Source organism: Dendropsophus ebraccatus, chromosome 2 (assembly GCF_027789765.1).
Source record: "Dendropsophus ebraccatus isolate aDenEbr1 chromosome 2, aDenEbr1.pat, whole genome shotgun sequence".
Taxonomy (NCBI): domain Eukaryota; kingdom Metazoa; phylum Chordata; class Amphibia; order Anura; family Hylidae; genus Dendropsophus; species Dendropsophus ebraccatus.
In genome coordinates this window covers 27,958,103-27,981,844 of record NC_091455.1, presented here as the reverse complement: position 1 = coordinate 27,981,844, position 23,742 = coordinate 27,958,103, and the positions used below count along the sequence as shown (strand labels likewise).

Genomic DNA, 23,742 nt, shown 5'->3' with positions numbered 1-23,742 from the left:
GAGGGGGGAAAGAGGGGGACCATCTATAAGGGAGGGGGGAAAGAGGGGGACCATCTATAAGGGAGGGGGAGAGGGAAGAGGGGGACTATCTATAGGGGGGGGAAGGGGACCATCTATAAGGGAGGGGGGAAAGAGGGGGACCATCTATAAGGGAGGGGGACGATCTATAAGGGGGGGGGACCATCTATAAGGGAGAGGGAAGAGGGGGACCATCTATAGGGGGGGGAAGGGGACCATCTATAAGGGAGGGGGGAAAGAGGGGGACCATCTATAAGGGGGGGGCCATCTATAAGGGAGGGGGGAAAGAGGGGGACCATCTATAAGGGGGGGCCATCTATAAGGGGGGGGGCCATCTATAAGGGAGGGGGAGAGGGAAGAGGGGGACTATCTATAGGGAGGGGGGAAAGAGGGGGACCATCTATAAGGGAGGGGGACGATCTATAAGGGGGGGGGGGCCATCTATAAGGGAGGGGGAGAGGGAAGAGGGGGACCATCTATAGGGGGGGGGGGGAAGGGGACCATCTATAAGGGAGGGGGGAAAGAGGGGGACCATCTATAAGGGGGGGGCATCTATAAGGGAGGGGGGAAAGAGGGGGACCATCTATAAGGGGGGGACCATCTATAAGGGAGGGGGACCGTCTATAAGGGGGGGGAAGAGGGGGACCATGTATAAGGGGGGGGGAGAGGGAAGAGGGGGACCATCTATAAGGGAGGGGGGAGAGGGGGACCATCTATAAGGGGGGGAAGAGGGGGACCATCTCCTAAAAGATCAGCACCCTCCTCTCCTGACATCCTCTGTGCTGCTGGGACTTCTCCTATAGGATTAGCACCCTCCTCTCCTGACATCCTCTGTGCTGCTGGGACCTCTCCTATAGGATTAGCACCCTCCTCTCCTGACATCCTCTGTGCTGCTGGGACCTCTCCTATAGGATTAGCACCCTCATCTCCTGACATCCTCTGTGCTGCTGGGACCTCTCCTATAGGATTAGCCCCCTCCTCTGCTGACATCCTCTGTGCTGCTGGGACCTCTCCTATAAAGTCAGCCCCCTCCTCTCCTGACATCCTCTGTGCAGCAAGGGACCAAACATTATGTTTATTGGGGACAGCAGTGGGGGGGACAGTAGTGGATTATAATGTGGGCGGATTGACGGGGGGGGGGGGCGTCATTCTATAGTTCGCCTCGGGAAGCAGAGAGGCTAGAATCACCCCTGCATGCACACTACGGAATGGTGGCGACTTCGCCCGTGCCTTCCACCTTCTTTCAGCGGACGGCAGAATCCACCCGTGCATAGAATGGACTCTACGACACAACTTTAGGCCTGTACAAAGTTGATGCAGCTGGAGCGCAGTTCTGTATAGTTTCGGCCTGTGATGTCCATATTACCACGTCAAGTTGAAAGACCCAACAGGGATTCTCTCCTATCAGCTACGACATTGGATATAAAGAGGAATCTGCACTCTGGGTGCTAGACACCAGGTTATCTGTCCAATGTCCTGTGAGGATCTTGTACAGGCCTTATAAATGAGAACGGTACCCATGAGCAATACAGTACAGTAGCATATAGATGCGTCCCCCATGCCTAATGTCAGATTGTGCACTCTAGTATCAAGCACGAGCACTTTATAGACGGCCGTCACTTTGCACAAGGCTTTTGTTATTCATCTGTAAGGAAACATGGCAGAAAACAATCACATTTCCTGGATGCAGGATGTATGACCACTGCTACAATCACTAGGGGGTGCAGGGAACCCCAATATCCTGATTACCATCACTCCATTCATTCTCCTCTGGGCCGCGGTCTTATGGGTCTGTACTGTAAGAAACTGGTGACACGTCTGGGCATCCCTTGGGCCTGGGTTATACAACGCTATATAGAAAATATAGGCAACTTGTTTACCAAAAAACATTTATATTTCAAGTCAACCAGTGCCAGAGATCTGTAATTTACTTCTATTAAAAAAAAACAAAAAACAAAAAAAACCTCAAGTCTTTTAGTACTTATCAGCTGCTGTATGTCCTGCAGGAAGTGAGTGGCACATTATTTCCAGTCTGGAGAGCTGGAGAGGTTTTCTATGAAGATTTGCTGCTGCTCTGGACAGTTCCTGACATGGACAGAGGTGGCAGCAGAGAGCACTGTGTCAGACTGGAGAGAATACACCACTTCCCCCAGGACATACAGCAGCTGATAAGTACTGGAACACTGGAGAATTTTTTTTTAAATACAAGTAAACTACAAATTTCTGGCACTAATTTATTTAAAGGGGGAAAAAGTGAACAAACCCTTTAAGCTCAACCCTCAGTAAAGAGTCGATAGTGGTTGCAGATATCAGAATACAGGATGTAACATTCACTATTACAGCCTATCCCAGTGCTCTGCCCCTGACATCCCCACGTGTCCCCAGTACACACTCACCAGCATCCAGCTCCACACCATAACAAGGGAGGGGGTCCAAGGACAACTTGTAGCTTTCAAACTTGGGGTCCAGCAGCAGCCTGTTCACCCTCAGGGAGCAGTTAGCCGCTTCCATGATAACCCTGTAATTCCCAGTCACTTCTGCACCAGCTGCCGGAGCCTAAGGTATACGGAACCTTTACACCAGGTTCATTGGTGCCAAAGCCGGAAGTGAACCATTTACCGCTGGACCAAAGGTAAGGAGCATGACGGGATATGTAGTTTTTCAACCCTAACGCGCCCTTCAAATCGCGGCGCTATTTTTACGTGTTAAAAATGACAGTCATCGTGTTCTCGTAACTTTAATAGGACGTTTATTAGGCATGTCAATCCGCTAATTCCCGCGCCGCCTTGGACAAAACTGATCATGTGACCACAATGACGCGCGTACGCGTAAGGACGTTGTACGCCGCTGTAGAAGTGGTTGCCAAGCAACGTGCTGAGGACTTCCGGTTGACCGACTGCGCGCTGTTCGGTTGTGAGGCCCGGTGAGGATTCCTGGTAGTTGTGTGTTATGTTATAGGGGTGAGTGTAGCACCAGGGTGGCAGCCAGTGGGGGGCGCCATGTTAGTCAGTAGACAATCTCCACACCGAACATGGCTTCTCAGGGGGCTCTTTTATGTAGTTTATCACCACATAGGGGTGTATATAGAAGACCATGTATTTACATGTGTGTATTTAACCCCCTAAATGCTGTATTTAAAGGGGGAGTCTACACAATGCACCCCTGTTCTCATAGCCCATTGTGTTATATGGTTCTTAGGGGGGATTCTTACAGCACATGCAATGCCCTCTGGGTAAAAAAACTACAAATCAGGGGGAAGAAAGCTGGCTCTATACTGCCCCCTATTGAAGCCTCCTGCTTAGGCCTTCTGGATCTATTGCACAGAGCAGCGCCCCCTCAGGAGGTCCTGACATCTCTGTGTGTTGCTCTTCTGACCATTTATTACCTTAAAGGGGTTGTCCAGACAAAATCTTTTTCTTTCAAATCAACTGATAACAGAAAGTTATATAGATTTGTAATTTATTTCTATTAAAAATTCTCAAGTCTAACTATACGTATTAGCTGCTGTATGTCACGCAGGAAATGCTTTCATTTTCAGTGCTCGTTGCTGACATCTCTGGCCGAGACAGGAACTCTGTCTTGGTTTTCTATGAATCCCCATAGAAAAACTCTCCTGCTCTGGACAGTTCCTGTCTTGGCCAGAGATGTCAGCAGAGAGCACTGTGTCAGACTGGAAATAAAACATTTCCCGCAGGACATACAGCAGCTGATAAGTAGAGATGAGCGAACCTGGCGTATTTCTGGTTCGTACAAACCAGAAATCTCTGCATCTGACTCCCGCTGTCTGCCGGCTCCGTGCAGCGGGTGGATACAGCATAAGGAACGCCTGGAAAACTGGGATACAGCCGTTGGCTATGGCTGTATCCCAGTTTTCCAGGCGTTCCTTATGCTGTATCCACCCGCTGCACGGAGCCGGCAGACAGCGGGAATTGCACCATAGCACTTGCATTTTTTCACCTAGAAACCCACATGAGCCCTTATTTTTTGCGTCACTAATTGTACTTTGCAATGACAGGCTGAATTGTTTCATAAAGTACACTGCGAAACCAGAAAAAAATTCAATGTGTGGTGAAATTGAAAAAAAAAAAAACGCATTTCTTTTATTTGAAGGGTATTTGTTTTTTTTTTTTGTTTTTTTTTTACACCATTCGCCCTGGGGTAAAACTGACTTGTTATATATGTTGCTCAAGTCGTTACGATTTGAAAAAATTAAAACCATTGTTAACAAATATACGTTCCTTAAAATCGCTCCATTCCCAGGCTTATAGCGCTTTTATCCTTTGGTCTATGGAGCTGTGTGAGGTGTCATTTTTTGCGCCATTATGTTTACTTTCTATCGGTACCTTGATTGCGCATATGCGACTTTTTGATCGCTTTTTATTACCATTTTTCTGGATTTGATGTGACCAAAAATAGACAATTTTGCACTTTTGGGATTTTTTTGCGCTGACGCCGTTTACCGTGGGAGATCGGGAATGTGATTAATAGTAGATTACGCACACTTTTTTTTTTTTCTTTTACACTTATACTAGCCCCCCTGAGGTTAGGGTTATTCCCCCTGGGGGACTTCTAGTATAAGTGCACTGATCTCTCTTTGCGATCTATGCTGCATAGTAACACAGCATAGATCAACGAGATAGGCACTCGATTGCTTCTGGCTGCTGCAGCAACCGAATGCCGAGCCGGGATCAGCGCCATTACGGCGCAGACCCCGGCCGGGTGAAGAAACGGGGATCGCTCCTCCGCGGGGACCGATTATCTAATTAGCGGGAACGGCGATTGGCCTGCTAATAGCCGCGGTCCCGGGCTACATGCGGCACCCGGGACCACGGTGGTTCAGAGCGCGGCCCGCTCTGAACACCTGTGGGCGGCCCTGGATGTCCAGGTACGTCCAGGGTCGCTTAAGGGTTAAAGGGTTAAACCCAAACTGGGACCTTTTCTTCTGGACTACATGTAAATCCTCCACATATACAGAGCCTCATGTTCCAGGTTATTTTATTTAGGGTACGTTCACACCTACCGGATCTGCAGCGGATTTGACACTGCGAGTTAGCAGCGAAATCCGCTGTGGATCCAGTACTGTGAATTTGAATGGACCTGGCCCCTTTAACCCCCGCACTGCCGGTGAAAGCCTGCCCACCCGCAGCCCAGGCCCCCTCGTCCGCCCGCACCGCCCCGAGCATACATCACCAGCTCGGCGTTGCGGCTGTGTGAAGCTCCCGGCTTCCCTGATTGGCTGAATAGGAGCGAGGGGAGCCAGGAGCCTGAATCAAGCCGCGGCGTCGAGCTGGTAATGTATGCTTGGGGCGGCCGACGGACGGGGGGCCTTAGCTGCGGGTGGGCAGGCTTTCGGCCGGCGGTGCGGGGGTTAAAGGGGCCGGGTCGCATACATGCAGCGGATCCGGTGCGTGTATGGGACCCATTCAAATTCACAGTACTGGATCCGCAGCGGATTTCGCTGCTAACTCGCAGCGTCAAATCCGCTGCAGATCCTGTAGGTGTGAACACACCCTAAGGGTACAAACACACACACCGTATATGCAGCGGATTTTCTGCTGCGTTACGCAGCAGATACGCAGCAGGTTAGATCTAAATAACTGAACACAGCATCAAATCTACTGCAGATCTGCTGCGTGTATGGTGTGTGTTTGTACCCTAAGGGTAAGTTCACACTTACTGGATTCGCAGCAGATTTCTTTTAAATAACTGAACACAGCATCAAATCTGCACCATCAAATCTGCTGCGGATCCTTTAGGTGTGAATGCACCCTAAGTAAGTTTTTATTACGTATAAAGGGAAATTTTCTGTATGTGTAACCGTGTGTGTCTTCTTCTCCAGGTCTTCACCATGAATAAAGATGCGCAGATGAGAGCGGTCATCAACCAGAAGCTTATAGAAACTGGGGAGAGGGAGCGGTAGGTACAGCGGTAACCATGGACTTTACCCACAGCCTGCTCTATATGGGCTATTACACACAAACAGGTTCTTAACCGAGCAATAGATAATCCTAGGACACAGAGGGGGAGATTTATCAAACATGGTGTAAAGTGAAACTGGCCCAGGTGCCCCTAGCAACCAATCAGATTCCACCTTTCATTCCTCACAGACTCCTTGGAAAATGAAAGGTGGAATCTGATTGGTTGCTAGGGGCAACTGAGCCAGTTTCACTTTACACCATGCTTGATAAATCTCCCCCTATATATCCAAATTTGTTCCACTTATACTCAGTGTCTATTACAGGCTTTCAAATGTGGTATGTTATACTATATTGCACATCTATACCCTCTGGTTCTATCGATATCCTTTATACACATGTATTTGTCTCCAGAATATGACAGTTATCGTTCAGTAATCTATATGAGCGTTCTGTATGAGCGTCTAGAATGTAAAGCAGATCTATGTTCTCCTATGTAATGTAGACTGTATGTAGACCAGTCTCTCTATGTATGGAGACTGGTCCTCTCACCTATGTATTGGCAGCATAGTACAGAGACAGGCCCAGTCACCTATGTAAGGGCAGCATAGTATGGAGACAGGCCCAGTCACCTATGTAAGGGCAGCATAGTATGGAGACAGGCCCAGTCACCTATGTAAGGACAGCATAGTATGGAGACAGGCCCAGTCGCCTATGTAAGGGCAGCATAGTATAGAGACAGGCCCAGTCGCCTATGTAAGGGCAGCATAGTATAGAGACAGGCCCAGTCACCTATGTAAGGACAGCATAGTACAGAGACAGAGCCTCTAACCTATGTAAGGGCAGCATAGTATGGAGACAGGCCCAGTCGCCTATGTAAGGGCAGCATAGTATAGAGACAGGCCCAGTCGCCTATGTAAGGGCAGCATAGTATAGAGACAGGCCCAGTCACCTATGTAAGGACAGCATAGTACAGAGACAGAGCCTCTAACCTATGTAAGGGCAGCATAGTATGGAGACAGGCCCAGTCACCTATGTAAGGGCAGCATAGTATGGAGACAGGCCCAGTCACCTATGTAAGGGCAGCATAGTACAGAGACAGAGCCTCTAACCTATGTAAGGGCAGCATAGTACAGAGACAGAGCCTCTAACCTATGTAAGGGCAGCATAGTATGGAGACAGGCCCAGTCACCTATGTAAGGGCAGCATAGTATGGAGACAGGTCTAGTCACCTATGTAAGGACAGCATAGTATGGAGACAGAGCCTCTAACCTATGTAAGGGCAGCATAGTATAGAGACAGGCCCAGTCACCTATGTAAGGACAGCATAGTATAGAGACAGGCCCAGTCACCTATGTAAGGGCAGCATAGTACAGAGACAGGCCCAGTCACCTATGTAAGGGCAGCATAGTATGGAGACAGGCCCAGTCACCTATGTAAGGGCAGCATAGTATGGAGACAGGCCCAGTCACCTATGTAAGGACAGCATAGTATGGAGACAGGCCCAGTCGCCTATGTAAGGGCAGCATAGTATGGAGACAGGCCCAGTCACCTATGTAAGGGCAGCATAGTATAGAGACAGGCCCAGTCGCCTATGTAAGGGCAGCATAGTATAGAGACAGGCCCAGTCGCCTATGTAAGGGCAGCATAGTATAGAGACAGGCCCAGTCGCCTATGTAAGGGCAGCATAGTATAGAGACAGGCCCAGTCGCCTATGTAAGGACAGCATAGTACAGAGACAGAGCCTCTAACCTATGTAAGGGCAGCATAGTATGGAGACAGGCCCAGTCACCTATGTAAGGGCAGCATAGTATGGAGACAGGTCTAGTCACCTATGTAAGGGCAGCATAGTATGGAGACAGGTCTAGTCACCTATGTAAGGACAGCATAGTATGGAGACAGAGCCTCTAACCTATGTAAGGGCAGCATAGTATAGAGACAGGCCCAGTCACCTATGTAAGGACAGCATAGTATAGAGACAGGCCCAGTCACCTATGTAAGGGCAGCATAGTATAGAGACAGGCCCAGTCACCTATGTAAGGACAGCATAGTATAGAGACAGGTCCAGTCACCTATGTAAGGACAGCATAGTATAGAGACAGGCCCAGTCACCTATGTAAGGGCAGCATAGTATAGAGACAGGCCCAGTCGCCGAAGGTTCCCCATCCCTAGTTTAAATAAGAAAAGGCTGCAGCCATTCAAGTGTGTGCCAACAGCCGGGGAAGAGGAGCAGGAGTGTGGATCCTTAAGTCCCCCTGCAGGGCCTAAGAGATGGTTGCAGTACTGACAGATATGGTGCAAGTTAAATGCCCTGCCTGAGGAATAACCTTTTTTGGCACTATGGAATTTTGCCTTTTTTTCACTGTAATAGCTCCTCTTGCCTCTCGAGCCTATACTGTGTAATACTACCACTAATATAGCTGCAATCCTTCTCCTATTATAATGAGGTTCATTTTGAAATGAACCTGAACGTTTTGTTAAAATTCAACAAACCATTCAAACCAAACTTATTGTGCCATCATCCCAATAGGACCCAGCCTAGGAGTAGAGACTGTAACCTAGACTGGAATAGATCCCAGCCTGACAATAACTACAGCCATCAGTGTGACATCTGAGTAATAGAGGACAGTCTGCGAGACGAGACTACTGCAACCATATTATAGCGAAACAGAATGGTGAATAATTCTACAAAGACAGAATTGTAATGATTTCACATCCATAGACCTCATTAATGCAGAGCTCTCTAAATATTTCTTCATGAGAGTCTCAAATGTTATAGATGGTCTCCTCTCTGTAGGAGTCTTCAGGAGCATCAGATGTTATAGATGGTCTCCTCTCTGTAGGAGTCTTCAGGAGCATCAGATGTTATAGATGGTCTCCTCTCTATAGGAGTCTTCAGGAGAGTCTCAGATGTTATAGATGGTCTCCTCTCTGTAGGAGTCTTCAGGAGCATCAGATGTTATAGATGGTCTCCTCTCTATAGGAGTCTTCAGGAGAGTCTCAGATGTTATAGATGGTCTCCTCTCTATAGGAGTCTTCAGGAGAGTCTCAGATGTTATAGATGGTCTCCTCTCTGTGGAAGTCTTCAGGAGCGTCAGATGTTAGAGATGGTCTCCTCTCTATTGGCGTCTTCAGGAGGCTCAAATGTTATAGATCACACTTTTTGAATTAAATCCATTATTATGAGATGTTTCTGTTACTGAATTTGCTTTGATGATCCAATCGGCCAGATAGACAACAAGACAGATTCCTCTCAATCTCAGGGCTTTGTGAATAGGCGGGAGATGGAGAAAGGCCGAAGTGCAATACTCTGAACTAAAGATGTTGTTGAACTTTTCCTTGCACAGTAATGGCAACTTTGAGAAATAGGTGAATAGGTATGTGCAAGTAGACGTCTTTTAAGTAAAGAGATGCCATAACATTGTTCGGACTATGAAGGCGTGTCACAGTTCTTATAGTATCCATTTTGAAGTTTTCTTTCCATAAACCTTCATTTAGGCGCCATTTTTGATTTGGCTTTGAAACTGGAAATAGCCTTAAGTAAATCCCTAAGCCTCCTTCTTCTCGGGGAACCGATTCCAGTGCTTTCTTTTGCACAAACTCTGACTCAATAATCCTTAGCCTGAATTACAAGAAATCTGTCGGAGGTTGGTGCAAGAGTTCCAGGACATAGCCTTCTTTTATGATGAATAGGACCCATATGTTGTTGGTGACTTCTTCCCAATCCAAGATGAGGGCTGTGAGCCTTGCCCCCACCGGAATAGCCATTCTGGCATCAGAACTCTGACTTGGGGTTATTGGAATCACTTTCTTCTACTGACCTTTTGGCTTGAAATTTTCCCTTGAACCTTTTGTCAGACTTATCTTGTCCCATCTGAGAATGAAACCCCCTGGTGTTTCTGCCCCTGAACCACTGTGGCAGAGAAAGAGATTTTCCCTCCTTATTCTCTTCTAATACTTTATCCACTTGTAAACCTATACATCTCCCAGGCTCAAAGGGCAAAGAGAGAAAGTTGTTCTTAGATGCTGTGTCACCTGTCCAAGGCTTCAGCCAAATAGCTCTTCTGGTAGAGTTAGCAATTGCCATATTCTTAGAAGCCACATTGAGAACATCCACTGAAAAATCGCACAGGTAATTTGCCGCACACTTCAAGGTAGCCAGCTGCTCCAACAATTCTTCATGGTGGACTCAATCCCTGATGTTGCTGCCAAGATGACAAAACCCTCAAGGCTCTAGCTATAGGGACTGAGTACAAGGCCGGTTTACTGAGGGCAGTGAGGTTACTATGAGACTTCTTTAATATAGCATCAGCATTTCTGTCCATGTGGTCTTTTAAGAGGATAGACTCATCTGCTAGAAAAAAAACATATTTCTGGACACCTAAGCCACAGTGCGATCGACTCTACAGGGGGGCTCCCAGTTTTCTAAAACAGAAGGGGCAAGCTTATAAACGGACTTGAATCTAGACCCTAAGTCTAGACATTTATCGGACTTCTTCCACTCCTTCTCCAGGACGCTGCAAGGCTGAATCCTTTATGAACCAGGTAGGCAAGCAGGTGGAGCACACACCTGCTGGAAGGGGAAGGACATGAAAAAATAGTGTCTCTCTGTGTGTAAAGAAGAATTAACTCAATTGGCCCTGACAACCAATCAGATTCCGCTTGTCATCTTTCACAGATTCTTTGGAAAATGAAAGGTGGCTCAGTTCTGTATTACATCAGTTTGATAAATCTCCCTTAGAATGTTCAGTAATACACAGCATTCTAATGATGTCACATACATAGCCCTCATGAATGCAGAGCATAGTGTAAGAGTAAAGGAAAAATAATATTGTGACATCATCAGAAATAGAACAGAGGAGTATTGGACATATTAGTAGTGGGTAAAGAAACACATCAAAATATGGTAAAATATATATTTTTAAATACGTAAATATTTAGTTTAAAAATTCGATTCCATAGAGTTTTCCAATGGGATCAGAATAGGGTTGGTGTCTCTATAAAGAGGATGGGTGGTCGTGTACTGATCGTCTCCTAAACTGGGGTCTTCTCTCTATAGGATTCTTCAGGAGATCTTAAATGTTATAGATAATCTACTCTTTATAGGAGTCCTCAGATGTTATAGATGGTCTCCTCTCTGGATGAGTCTTCAGGCACCTCGGAGGTTATAGATGGTCTCCTCTCTGGATGAGTCTTCAGGCGCCTCAGAGGTTATAGATGGTCTATTCTCTGTTAGTGTCTTCAGGAGCCTCAGATATTATAGAGGTTACTGGGAAACTGCAAAAAAAATAAGAGAAATAAATAAATGACTGAGGAAATGAACTTTTTAGGGGAGATTTATGAAAGGGTGTAAATATACACCTGGTGTAAACTGCCCACAGCAACCAATCACAGCTCCGCTTTCATCTCTGGTAGAATAAAAGAGGAGCTGTGATTGGTTGCTGTGGGCAGTTTACACCAGGTGTATATTTACACCCTTTTATAAATCTCCCCCTTTGTCTTTGCACAATTGTAGAACAGTCAGAGATGAGAGGGTTGTCACTGTCAGGCTCTTAGATGAGTCCCAGTAGGTGTTGCTAGATGTTGCTTGTAGGCAGATCCTCCATCCTCACATCATCCACATTTTGCCTTCAATCCACCTCCATATCCTCCACCATTGATAGGCGAGTTGTGGAAAGCTTTATTTTTTTTCGCCACATCAACCATCTCGGCATCATCAGGAAATTGGCGTCCTTCAACCTCCATGGGCTTACAGATTCTCTTGTACGCCCTCTTCATTATGCAAGCTGGTCTTGCTACCAGAGCAGGGTTTGGTAGTGGGGCAAGGTTTGGTGTGATGTCCTACATGTCATGATGGCCAGAGCACACAGAGATGAATAGTATATGTACCTGCACCGGACTTTGCTTCTATATTATAACATAACAGGATTTGTTCTCTTCTCCACTTTTAGTCCCAATAGTAAATAATAATAACCAGTGTTTTCTCCGCCTGGTAGTGCAGGACAGGGTCTATAGAGGGGCTTTATTATAGGTAATAATTAATTTATTACAAATACAGTTTTTTTTGGTTGGAAACGGGTATTTGAATGCAGAAGGAAACTCTTTTGCTTAATAAAACCTATTGCAGAGTTTCTTAAAATCCCTTGTACTATTGATTTCTTTTAAAAAAAAATTAAATGATAGAGTTTAACCGATTTTGGTTTCTACTCTGTAAAACAAAGCTATACGTACCAGAAATCCAGATCCAGTCTCCTGAAGCTTTTTAGTCTTGTGTTGGTTGAAAAAAAAGAGACAAAACATGTGAAGTCTGACCAGTACAGAGAGTCACGGCTCAATGTGTCCATCAGTCACATGACTGCCTTCTCTGTGAGCTCAGATGGCCTGGGAAACGTGACTTCCTGTTTTCTGACTCTTTGAAAAAAAAAGTCAAAACACAGGAAGTACCGTGTTTTCCATGATAGCAAAAAAAAAAATAGTGAATGTAAATTGCAAACTTGCTTTATATCACATCTACTGTTTTTTGAAAGTTATAATGACGGTGACACTTTAATACTTCAATGGGTACACCAGTGGGAAAAAAAAAAAAAAAAAAAAAAAAAAAAAATATATATATATATATATATATATATATATATATATATATATATATAATATATATATATATATATATAAGTTTTCAAGGTTTTTTATCCTCCGTTTTTACGGTCCTGATCGTAAAAATGGCCATGGATGTTTAAAGGGAGGCCTAAGTGTTCAGTTTCCCTGTAGCACCACCACAGGGGAGATGTAAGCATTACATAGTTCCCGTTTAAATCATATTGTCCTCTTTGTAACAGCTCTGTACCCCAATCAAGGGTTCGGAATTCTCTGGTAAGATATATATATATATATATACATGCGTTTTTTTTTTGTTTTTTTTTTAAGACAATACGTCTTTAATATTTTTTTAGTGTAATAAAATTGAACACGTATGTCTGTGGTCCCCACTGTTAACAGTAGGTTGTGATGAGGGTCAGTATGCATAGAAACTGAAATGTGTAAAGTTTTGTGGGAATGGCACTGTGTTCCATTACTGAGGCTCGGCTGCTATTATTTTCATTACCTCCATACACTTATCAGATTTGTGTTCTTCAAGCTCTGTTGAGCCTCATGGGGGACTGTGATGGAACAACTACTTCAAGCTCAGCAAGTCTGAAGTCTGAACCCTCTCTTTTGACTATTTAGCTTTCTTTTTTTAAAGGGAACCTTTCAGTTCATTGTTTGGTCCTAAACCACTATCACTGCCTCATACTGGAGGATATTAAGTTTATATGAACCTCCTTCTAGGTATACTTTGTTCCTGACTTGGGAAGTTAATAAATGCCATGCGTTGTATGACAATTATTCACAAAGAGTCCTGGAGGGGTGGTGCCTTGTTCCCAAAGAACCATGGTGGCCACTCCTAGCCTAAGCCTATGGCCTGATTGACTTCCCTTAGGCCAAAATATATTATAAACTAGCCCCAGCAGCATCCCTGACACTACATTCATTGCCTTACCATGCAGGTTGTGTAGTATTTGCTTACGTCAGACATGGCACCATCAGACCGTTAAACCTTTTTCCGCTTGATGGGATGATTTCTAATCTGTAACATCAAGAACTTTTCCCTGCGTTCTTGTAAGTGCAAGAACTGATGAAACAACCTATGTAAGCCTGAATGAATGAGGCCTGGTCTAACCTAGGCAGTAGGGGATTGTCCCTATGCCCCCATCACTGCACATACCTGGCATGCCTTCCTTTCAGTGTCTGGGTATATTAATGCTATGTGACTCGCTGTCACACCAACGTTATTTGTTGTGATTTACATGGCTTGCAAGGATTTCTATGCAGCCTTTGTAGGGTGTGAGAAATATGTGATTTATCTCTGAGAGACAACTGGAATACTGACAATAGGTTATAACAGGTGTAGTGACTCTAAGGTCAGGTGTCGCAGACAAAATGATTGAAAATTGGCACAAGGTGTGAATGATATATCACCATGGATAAGTTCTTCTAGATTCTTACCTAATAAGAACTATCGGATGTGTTGTGTCCCTGTAAGTGACCTTTAACATACCCAGAATGCAAAATTGCAGCAATAAATGTATAGAGAATCAATTCTGTTACTATGGGTCTCATAATCGGGAAGTTCTGATAATCCAGCATTGTCTGGCTCTATGTAATGGATGGCCTAGCTTTAGGATAGGCCACTAATATTAGATCAGTGGAGTTCTGACTCCCAGAAATTGGGCATGCTCAGTCACTACTGAGGAAACAATGTCCCTGCTAAACAATAAAGAAGATGCCAAGGCACCTTAAAGTTGCTGACTGGCAAAGCTGCCCTAATGTAGATTAATAGGCCAGTGTCAGGTGACATTGAACATATTTTAAAATTACGAATTGTTTTTCCCCCTTCATTTTATCTCTAATTTTTTTTCTCCCCTTAAAGCCTTAAAGACCTCTTGAGAGCAAAACTTATTGAGTGTGGATGGAGAGACCAGCTAAAGGCTCACTGCAAAGGTATTGTCTCATTCTTCCCTGAGTTGCTCCTACATGTAACACTTTATTTTGCTGACAGCTGTTTGTCCTGCTGTTGTCATTAGAGATGAGCCGAACTGCCCAACGTTTGGCTGTATCCATGTTTTCCAGGCAGTGGGATTCAAATGCAGATCTCTTGGATTTGTGTGAACCTGAACTTTTGGGAGGTTCACTCATCTCTAATCATCATGTACATGCACTCGCTTAGCTAACCTATTAGACGGGTTGATGATTGTGCAGTAAGGGCAGCAATGACATGATTAGCAATGTCTGTGCAGCCCTTGCTTTAAAGGAGAAGTCCGTTGAAAATTTTTATTATAGTATTGTATTGCCCCCCAAAAGTTATACAAATCCCCAATAAACACGGGAAATTCTTAAAAAGTGCTTTTTTCCCTGCACTTACTACTGCATCAAGGCTTCACTGCCTGGATAACATGGTGATGTCACTTCCTGGATAACATGGTGATGTCACGACCCGACTCCCAGAGCTGTGCGGCTGTGGCTGCTGGAAAGGATGATGGCAGAGGGATGCTCAGTGTCCCTCCAGTGCCCTGTGTCCCCCTGCTTTCCTCCTCTCCAGCAGCCACAGCCCGCACAGCTCTGGGAGTCGGGTTGTGACATCACCATGTTATCCAGGAAGTGACATCACCATGTTATCCAGGAAGTGACATCACCATGTTATCCAGGAAGTGAAGCCTTGATGCAGTAGTAAGTGCAGGGAAAAAAGCACTGTATGTACATTTACCATAATTGGGGATTTGTATAACTTTTGGGGGACAAAACAATACTAAAATAAAAATTTTAGCCGGACTTCTCCTTTTAATAGAGTAAAATGAGAATTTTTTTTTACCTCTTTGCATTGCCCTTATGTCCTCCTGCCATGTGTCTAGCTCCCCCACTGACTGCTGCCACCACCGACCCTTCTGAACTCATCTCTGCAGTGACAGCCCGCTCAGTTAATCACTGGCTGCGGCCCTGCCCTGTGTTGGCCAGTGATTGGCTGAGCAGGCTGTCACTGCCTGCAGAGATCGCTTCAGAAGGGGAAGAGGGGTACAAAGACACCGCAGGAGGACATCGGGGGAGCGGGAAGAAGTAAACATAACATCTTTATTATTTTCTATGTACTGAATCGGTCATCCCCCACACTCAACCTATTTTATGGAGAGATGTGTGGCCAATGATTTTCTAACTTGCTGAAAGACTGCAAGGAAACAAATTGCTCGCTCCTTGGATATTTGTCTTCATGACACAGGGCAATATCTGCCTGATTCAGCAGACCCCCCCCCCCCCCCACCACCTGTATAATAGGGCCTTTGCCTCTCTAAACCAGAACAAATGGGCAGGTAACAGCCAATATGCTGTCAGTACAATAAGTTCTTGGTTCTCTGTGAAGATCAAGTTGTACGTCAGTGCTGTGTTCACACTACTTTTTTTTTAAATCCGTTATTTTCATCCGTTTTTTTTTTATAATGGAAGTCAATGGTAAAACAGATCAAAACGGATGCACACACATGCATCCATTTTTTTTCAATCCGTTTTTTTTTTTGTGGAAATAACGGATTAAAAAAAAAAAAAAACTGATTGCAATAATGTAGTGTGAACCTAGCCTTAGCCATACTTCCATAAATAGCACCTTAGAAACAGAAGAAGAAAAAAAAACCTGGTCCCTCTAGTCTGCCCTTATAATATTTCCTTTATTATCATCTTAGGATAGATATATGTTTATCCCAGGCAGGTTTCTATTCACTTACTGTAGATTTACCAACCACATCTGTTGGAAGTTTGCTCCAAGCATCTACTACTCTTTCAGTAAAATTATATTTTCTTGTTTTTGCTTTTGATTTTTTTTCCCCCCAATATCTGTGTCATATACAAAGAATAATAATTCCTTATCGGTCCTATAAAATGATTCCTGCTAGTCACTGCTCCATCTGAAGAGAGAAAGATGTCGGCTACCTTGTACATAAATGTATGATCCATTGCTTAGGTCTGGCACGCATCTAACCAGTACCTTGCTTTGTGCTGATGAGGCGCATGAACTAGGAAACTACTGACTACAGATCAATGACACTGGTTTGGCTGTTTGCTATTCATGTTCCAGGTTCCTTTAATACAGGGACGAGGAACCTTCGGCCCTCTGGCTGTTGCAAAACTACAATTCCCATCATGCCTGGACAGCCAAAGCCGAAGGCTTCAGGCATGATGGGAATTGTAGTTTTGCAACAGCCGGAGGGCCGAAGGTTCCCCATCCCTACTTTAATAGGTTCAGCATAGACTTGCAGGATAGTTATCTGTAGGTGGCGCCAGGAAGAAAGTTTTCTTCCTTCTGAAGAAGACCTTGTTTGCTTTCTTATTCCCAGGGACCATTGCCTGTAACCTTTTGCTGCCATGCTGGATCTCCACAATGATTACAGCCCATAGCATCATTGGTGCCTGTACATAGATTCCAGATTCAAACCGTTATACAGTCTTACTTTTGGATTGATTATGTATTTTATTTTACTTTATTTTTTTTGTCACTCCTAGTGTTTCTTTTAAACCCCTGGTGCCATAGTTACTTCAATTTTAGCTCCTATTATGTATGAATATGATAAACACCATTGTATTAGTCTCCCCAAGGGCTGGCGTGAATACTATTAGGGATTAACTTTATACTATATCATTGTTGCTAAGCCTCATGAAGGGTTTTTGCCCACGGGGCTGTTTTGTATGACTTATGAATACATTTAATAGGCGGTATGTATACATTCATGACAAAAAAAGAAAAAACAGGAATGCATCCCCATAGAAATGTCAGATTGCTGCAAAACCCAGTATGTATTAATGCTTTAGGCAGATATGTAAAGATTACTTATCGCTCCTAAACCTCTGGTTGGTACAGCCAGGCAAAGGACTGAGTAGCTTAAGGTCAATTTTGTGAGCTACTATGCTTCCCTATTGACTTTGGCTAATGGACTAAACAGCATTGCCAGAGAGGGCACCTGCAAGTAATAGTGTTAGCCCAGCGTCCGAGCCCGCACTGTCACTGGGACATTATTGATCCACTCACCGAGGTGTAATAGTACATCCCCTTGCCCAAGTGATACTGGAATTGATTCATCAGTCCTATTACAATGAGTGTGGATGGAAAGTATGCCATGCTCAAGGATCTCTATATCATGCTGTCTGCATTGCTTTGCATCTAATGAAAGTAAAGGTAATATGATCAGAGCCCAAGATGTTGCATATTCCAGAATATTTGTGTAAATTCTGTTTTATTCAGTATATGTTTTCCTGCCAGCATAACTCTAGTTCTTTCCTAATGTACCTTATTTGTGTGTACGCTAATCTCTACTCTTTCCTGGTGTTCTTGTTTATAGATGTAATAAATGAAAAGGGACTTGAACACGTCACCGTCGATGATCTGGTTGCAGAAATTACTCCTAAAGGCAGAGGTGAGTGATACCACCGGTCTATGGCTGACTAGAAATGGTCACTGTGAGGAACAAAATAAAAGCACTGGGGGGCGCACACATCAGGATTTTGCCGATCAGTATTAGGTATGGGGTGACAGGGTCGGGTGGTTGTGCTACCAGAAGCTTAGTAGATAAAAGACAACTGCAGACTTCCACTCATCCAGGGAACTGGTACTGTTTGCAGAATAGTTGTTTGACAATGTACAGTCATGGCCAAAAGTTTTGGGAATGATACAAATATTTTTTTTTTAACTTCTTTATTGTTTAAATATACAAATATAAATTTTTAAAAAGTCTACTGCTTCAGTTTTTAAAAAACTTAACATCAATTACTTGAAAAGTCAATATTTGCCTAGAAAATGAACTTTATCCCCCAAAATACATTTCAACATCATTGCAGCCCTGCCTTAAAAGGACCAGCTAACATCGTTTCAGTGATTGCTCCATTAACACAGGCGTGGGTGTTGATGAGGACAGGGCTGGAGATCAATCTGTCATGATTAAGTAAGAATGACACCACTGGACACTTTAAAAGGAGGCTGGTGCTTGGCATCATTGTTTCTCTTCTGTTAACCATGGTTATCTCTAAAGAAACACGTGCAGTCGTCATTGCACTGCACAAAAATGGCCTAACAGGGAAGAGTATCGCAGCTAGAAAGATTGCACCTCAATCAACAATCTATCGCTTCATCAAGAACTTCAAGGAGAGAGGTTCCATTGTTGCCAAAAAGGCTCCAGGGCGCCCAAGAAAGACCAGCCAGCGCCAGGACAGTCTCTTAAAAGTGTTTCAGCTGCGGGATCAGGCTACCAGCAGTGCAGAGCTTGCTCAGGAATGGCAGCAGGCAGGTGTGAGTGCATCTGCATGCACTGTGAGCGGAGACTCTTGGAGCAAGGCCTGGTCTCAAAGAAGCCACTTCTCTCCAGAAAAAGCATCAGGGACAGACTGATATTCTGCAAAAGGTACAGGGAGTGGACTGCTGAGGACTGGGCTAAAGTCATTTTCTCTGATGAATCCCCTTTCCGATTGTTTGGGACATCTGGAAAACAGCTTATTCGGAGAAGACGAGTTGAGAGCTACCACCAGTCTTGTCTCATGCCAACTGTAAAGCATCCTGAAACCATTCATGTGTGGGGTTGCTTCTCAGCCAAGGGAATCGGCTCTCTCACAGTCTTGCCTAAAAACACAGCCATGAATAAAGAATGGTAGCAGAATGTCCTCCAAGAGCAACTTCTCCCAACCGTCCAAGAGCAGTTTGGCGATCAACAATGCCTTTTCCAGCATGATGGAGCACCTTGCCATAAAGCAAAGGTGATAACTAAATGGCTCAGGGAACAAAACATAGAGATTGTGGGTCCATGGCCTGGAAACTCCCCAGATCTTAATCCCATAGAGAACCTGTGGTCAATCATCAAGAGACTGGTGGACAAGCAAAAACCAACAAATTCTGACAAAATGCAAGCATTGATTGTGCAAGAATGGACTGCTATCAGTCAGGATTTGGTCCAGAAGTGGATTGAGAGCAGCCAGGGAGAATTGCAGAGGTCCTGAAGAAGAAGGGTCAACACTGCAAATATTGACTTTCTGCATTAACTCCTTCAGTATACACTTTTGTTAGTCATAATATGATTGCAATTATATTTCTGTATGTGATAAAAACCTCTGTCAAACACACAAAAAACCCGAGGGCAGCAGATTATGTGAAAATATTATAATTGTATCTTTCTCAAATTTTTGGCCATGACTGTAGGAATAGAGATCCTGGGAGAAGTAAGTGTGGGTGTTTCAGGGGCTGTGCGCCAAAACGGGAGCAGTGCGGCATCTGGGAAACTCCTAGATACATAGAAGATTGTTGGCAGAAAAAGCCCCCCCCCCCCCCTGCTTTTTCTAGTGTACCTTTTCGTAACTCCTTGATATTATCTTAGGATAGATATATGTTTATCATGCAAAACACAACAATCACTGAGCTCAGGGAGTACAGTACAATAATGGAGTACTCGTTCCATTGATACCTTACCCCCTAAAAATTTAAATATACAAAAAAGGAACAGAGAAGCCTTAGTTACGAGTCTCAGATTACAGGAATAGCCGTATATTCCTCCAGGAGAAGAAACCCTTTTCCTAAGGGGTGCCCTAGTGAGGAGATCACCAAACCACCCTGACATGTAAGCCCTTAAGTCCCACTCAGCTGTGAGGACACAAACTAGGAAATACCAGGGTGGCCCGTTCTGTATCAAATCTAACTTAGTTGTGAGTATTGCGACATGACAAGGGAAATACTAAAGCCAGGCGTCCATCCAAAGGGGCTATATATCAGGGTGGTTGGGGATCGACACACTAGGGGCACCACTTAGCAACAGGTTTTCTTCCCAGGAGGGATAGCTGGCTGTTTCCATGCATTGAGGGCCCCACTGACTCCTTTTTTGCATATTTAGATATGTTTATACGAGGCAGGTTTACATTTAGTTATTGTAGATTTATCAACCACATCTACTACTGTTTCGGTAAAGTAATGGTTTCTTGTGTTGTTTCTGACCTTTCCCCCTAATAACCTCATACTGGACCTCCTTGTTCGTGTGTGTGTGTATGTGTGTGTAAATATGGATATTATAATATAATTTATTTATTTTTTTTATTAAAAACACTTCCCTCTGGAACCTTATTTAGTCTTTTAATCAAACGTTACGATCATGTCCCTCCTTTCCCTTTTTCCTTCAGACTATAGAGATTTAGATCCTTAAAGTGTGACACTGTCATTTTGTAAAAAGAAAAAAAAAAAGAAGAAAATTTACATGTCAGAGAGACATGTCAAAAGTTTTGATCGGTCACATGATATGAGTAATATCATAGACTTTCATCAGTTGGAGCCCGACTAATCGTGTGAAACAGAGCTGGGAGAGGACTGCACTTAGCACGGTTCTCTTGATTGGTATGGATCTGAACACTCAGACCCAAACCAATGAAAACTATTGACATGTCTCTCTGATGTGTCAAAAGTTTTTACAAACGACAGTGACACTTTAAATATTTCAAAAGTTAAGAATAAATAGTAATGAATTTAATATCTTGTGGACAATGCATTTCAAGGGATAACACTCTTCATCAGGTCTAGTGACTACATAGATCCCTAGGGTAAAAAAGCAGAAATGAACATTAAAACTAGGAACATATACATATTTCATAATATACTGAAAAACACAGAAAAAAGTAATTGAAACAAAGTTTTTCGAAAGTTTATTAATAGAAGATAAGTGTAAAAGCATGGCTATCCTAATTGTGTGGTGGTTTATTGGATCTGTGTGTTTAAAGTAGAAGCCCTTTTCTTTTCTGTATACTTGGAATGGATTGGTATAGTTATTGGTAGGGGTTAGAAAAGGAACAAAGGTTCCTGCATCCCCCTCAGGATTCCGTGCAGGCAGTCCAGGGGAATTGATGACATTTAATAGATAGGTTCTAGCTTCTAGCTCTGCCTTGAAGCCCCCTACTCTTCTTCAATCATATCCTGGAATTTCAAAAGGGGGAATATTTCAAGACCAGTGTACCCTTATGTCAGTCATACATAAAACCCTGCTCCCATTCACCCCCTTGGATAAGAGGTGCACACACCACAGGTGAGTGGGGTGTACGCCAGGGAATTTGTGTGTGAACCATTTATTGTTCTCTGGCACAAATAATAAATCCCCAAAGCTTTTATCCTGTTGCATGTGAGTGCTGTCTCCTGAATATTACATCTAGTGCTATATTTCTAGTTACCGGATACCAATATACTCTAGCACAGGCATGGGGAACCTTGGTACTTCAGCTGCAAAACTACAATTCCCATCATGCCTGGGCAGCCAAAGCTTTTTAGCTGTCCAGGCATGATGGGAGTTTTAGTTTTGCAACAGCTGGAGAGCAAGAGTTTCTCCAGTCCTTCTAGTTGTGACAGCCATATAAAATCATGATTTATTGTGTGTGTTTCCTCGGCAGTAAAATGTATCATCTCTTTTCTCTTCCCAGCCCTGGTGCCTGACAGTGTGAAGAAGGAGCTGTTACAGAGGATAAGGGCTTTCCTTGCCCAGCATGCCAGTCTTTAACTTCAGTTGCCTATTTTTTTTTTTTTTAATTTGATACATGTCTTTTTTCACAATTTGTTCTCCATTTTCAAGTTGTTTTTTTATTACGTAGTTTGTAGCATGTTTTAACCAAATAAATTCATGCCAAATAAGTGTGGAGTATGTTAATATTAACACTAAGGGCATATAAACCTTGTAATGGGATGCTGATCATATAAATATCCAGTTCCTGCAGCCTTGACCAGTCTTTCATCTTGGCTAAACAGCAGTACTAGGGTTCTGAATAGTTGGCGCATTTCTAGCAGGTATCTACACGACCCAAAATATGCAAACTAATACACATGTATGGCGGCCGAAAGAGGAAGTGTTGATTTTTTATTTTTTTTGTTAATTTTGTAAGTCTAGGAAGATGAATAAAGATGTAATGTCAGGACGCTATTCTAGTGCCTAACCCTTTTATCTCCCGTTAGGGTGTGGTCATCCTCCAGTACAAATGAAAAGAAACATTTTCTAATTCCTGTTCACTGTACATTAGGGGATGTCTCAAAGCGACAGCCCTCGTCTATATATGTTCGGGACCCACTCCCATCCAGGAGCCAGAATGGGGAGGTGCTCAAGCATATCCGGCCTGTATATGCACTACCTAGTCTGTGATTTAAAGTGTACCTGTCACAAGTCCACTGACCTGACTAGTGGTGGATGCCAGTCTGTGGCCGGAAGTTAGGGTATTTCCAGCCGCAGAAAGGGATTCATAGTCAGTGGGGTCAATGGACTTCATGACCGGTACGCTTTAAAGAGTCACTGTCGTATTTTTTTTTTTTTTTTTTGCAGAAATCAATAGTCCAGGCGATTTTAAGAAACTTTGTAATTGGGTTTATTAGCCAAATCTGCCATTATCTGCATGTAAAAAGCCTTTTCCCAGGTCCCCCCCTCCTTCCTCTTTTTCATCTACTCTGAAAAATCTGAAAATTGTGACTTGTTGCAGGAGACGTACCCTGTCTGCTCTAGGGAGAGGGGAGGGGGGAGGAGGAAGGAGGGAGTTAGCCGGCAGCAGAAAGCAGATAACAGAGGATTACAGGCACAGAGCTGGGTGACAGCTGTAATCCGAGCTCAGACAGGTCACTGGTGACTGTCACAGGAGATATCCCCGTGAGGGATTTGTAGATTAACTCTTTGTTGTCCTGTTTTGGTCTTTTCTTTAGCTCTCTCCATAGGAGAACAATGAAGACAGGGGGAAGAGCTTCTAACTGCTTTTTCATGATAAAAATGCATTTTTCGGATAATAAACCCAATTACAAAGTTTCTTAAAATCGCCTGGACTATTGATTTCTGCAAAAAAAAATTTCACGACAGTGACACTTTAAAGAAGTTATAGAAAAATATGGCCGCTTTTTTCCACTCTTGTCCTCCGTTTCGGTTTGAAAGTGAATGGAACTGGATTACGGAAATACAATGGGTCATCATAATAACTGCTGTCATTGTTTAAATAATGCGGTTCAGGGAAGAAAAGGAGCGCTGCACCTCACACCTATGGCTGATACTGGTGCCCCTAGGCTAAATAAAAAACACATCAGAATTTTGTGTATGAATTGATCAAGCCATACTGCCCCATGTACCTCGTGCCGGTATCTGATACACATGGGTCCCTACACTAAATCCACACCGTGCCAGTCAGTGGCCACCAACCCCGCAGGCGCGCACAGCCAGGGAACAGAGGCCATGGGACGGCCCTGCGACCCCCATGC

General features: G+C 44.0%; 2 protein-coding genes across 4 annotated transcripts in view; one reads left to right on the top strand and one right to left on the bottom strand.

The window, feature by feature from the left end:
• Positions 1-2,807, bottom strand: part of NUDCD1 (NudC domain containing 1) — a 91,311-nt gene extending 88,504 nt beyond the window's left edge. The window contains exon 1 of one of the 2 annotated variants that reach the window (XM_069957195.1): positions 2,415-2,807. In XM_069957195.1, the coding sequence (XP_069813296.1) occupies positions 2,415-2,529 (115 nt within the window). In that variant the 5' untranslated portion in view covers positions 2,530-2,807. The remainder of the gene's footprint in view (positions 1-2,414) is intronic. The other variant, XM_069957194.1, reaches the window with a different exon arrangement.
• Positions 2,808-2,838: 31 nt separating this feature from the next.
• ENY2 (ENY2 transcription and export complex 2 subunit) lies at positions 2,839-22,149 on the top strand. Of its 2 annotated transcripts, none has more exons than XM_069957196.1 (5): positions 2,839-2,941; positions 5,858-5,934; positions 14,401-14,471; positions 17,849-17,923; positions 21,942-22,149. In XM_069957196.1, the coding sequence occupies exons 2-5, from the start codon at positions 5,867-5,869 to the stop codon at positions 22,016-22,018; spliced, it is 291 nt and encodes a 96-aa protein (XP_069813297.1). In that variant the 5' UTR covers positions 2,839-2,941; positions 5,858-5,866; the 3' UTR covers positions 22,019-22,149. The 2 variants fall into 2 exon arrangements, with proteins under 2 accessions (XP_069813297.1, XP_069813298.1); XM_069957197.1 differs by having other exon boundaries at positions 2,879-2,978.
• Positions 22,150-23,742: the final 1,593 nt, after the last annotated feature.

Coding starts and splice junctions, on each gene's coding strand:
- ENY2 (XM_069957196.1), top strand. CDS start 5,867: ATGAATAAAGATGCGCAGATGAGAGCGGTCATCAACCAGAAGCTTATA. Junction 5,935..14,400: donor GAAACTGGGGAGAGGGAGCG/GTAGGTACAGCG, acceptor CTCCCCTTAAAG/CCTTAAAGACCTCTTGAGAG. Junction 14,472..17,848: donor GCTAAAGGCTCACTGCAAAG/GTATTGTCTCAT, acceptor TCTTGTTTATAG/ATGTAATAAATGAAAAGGGA.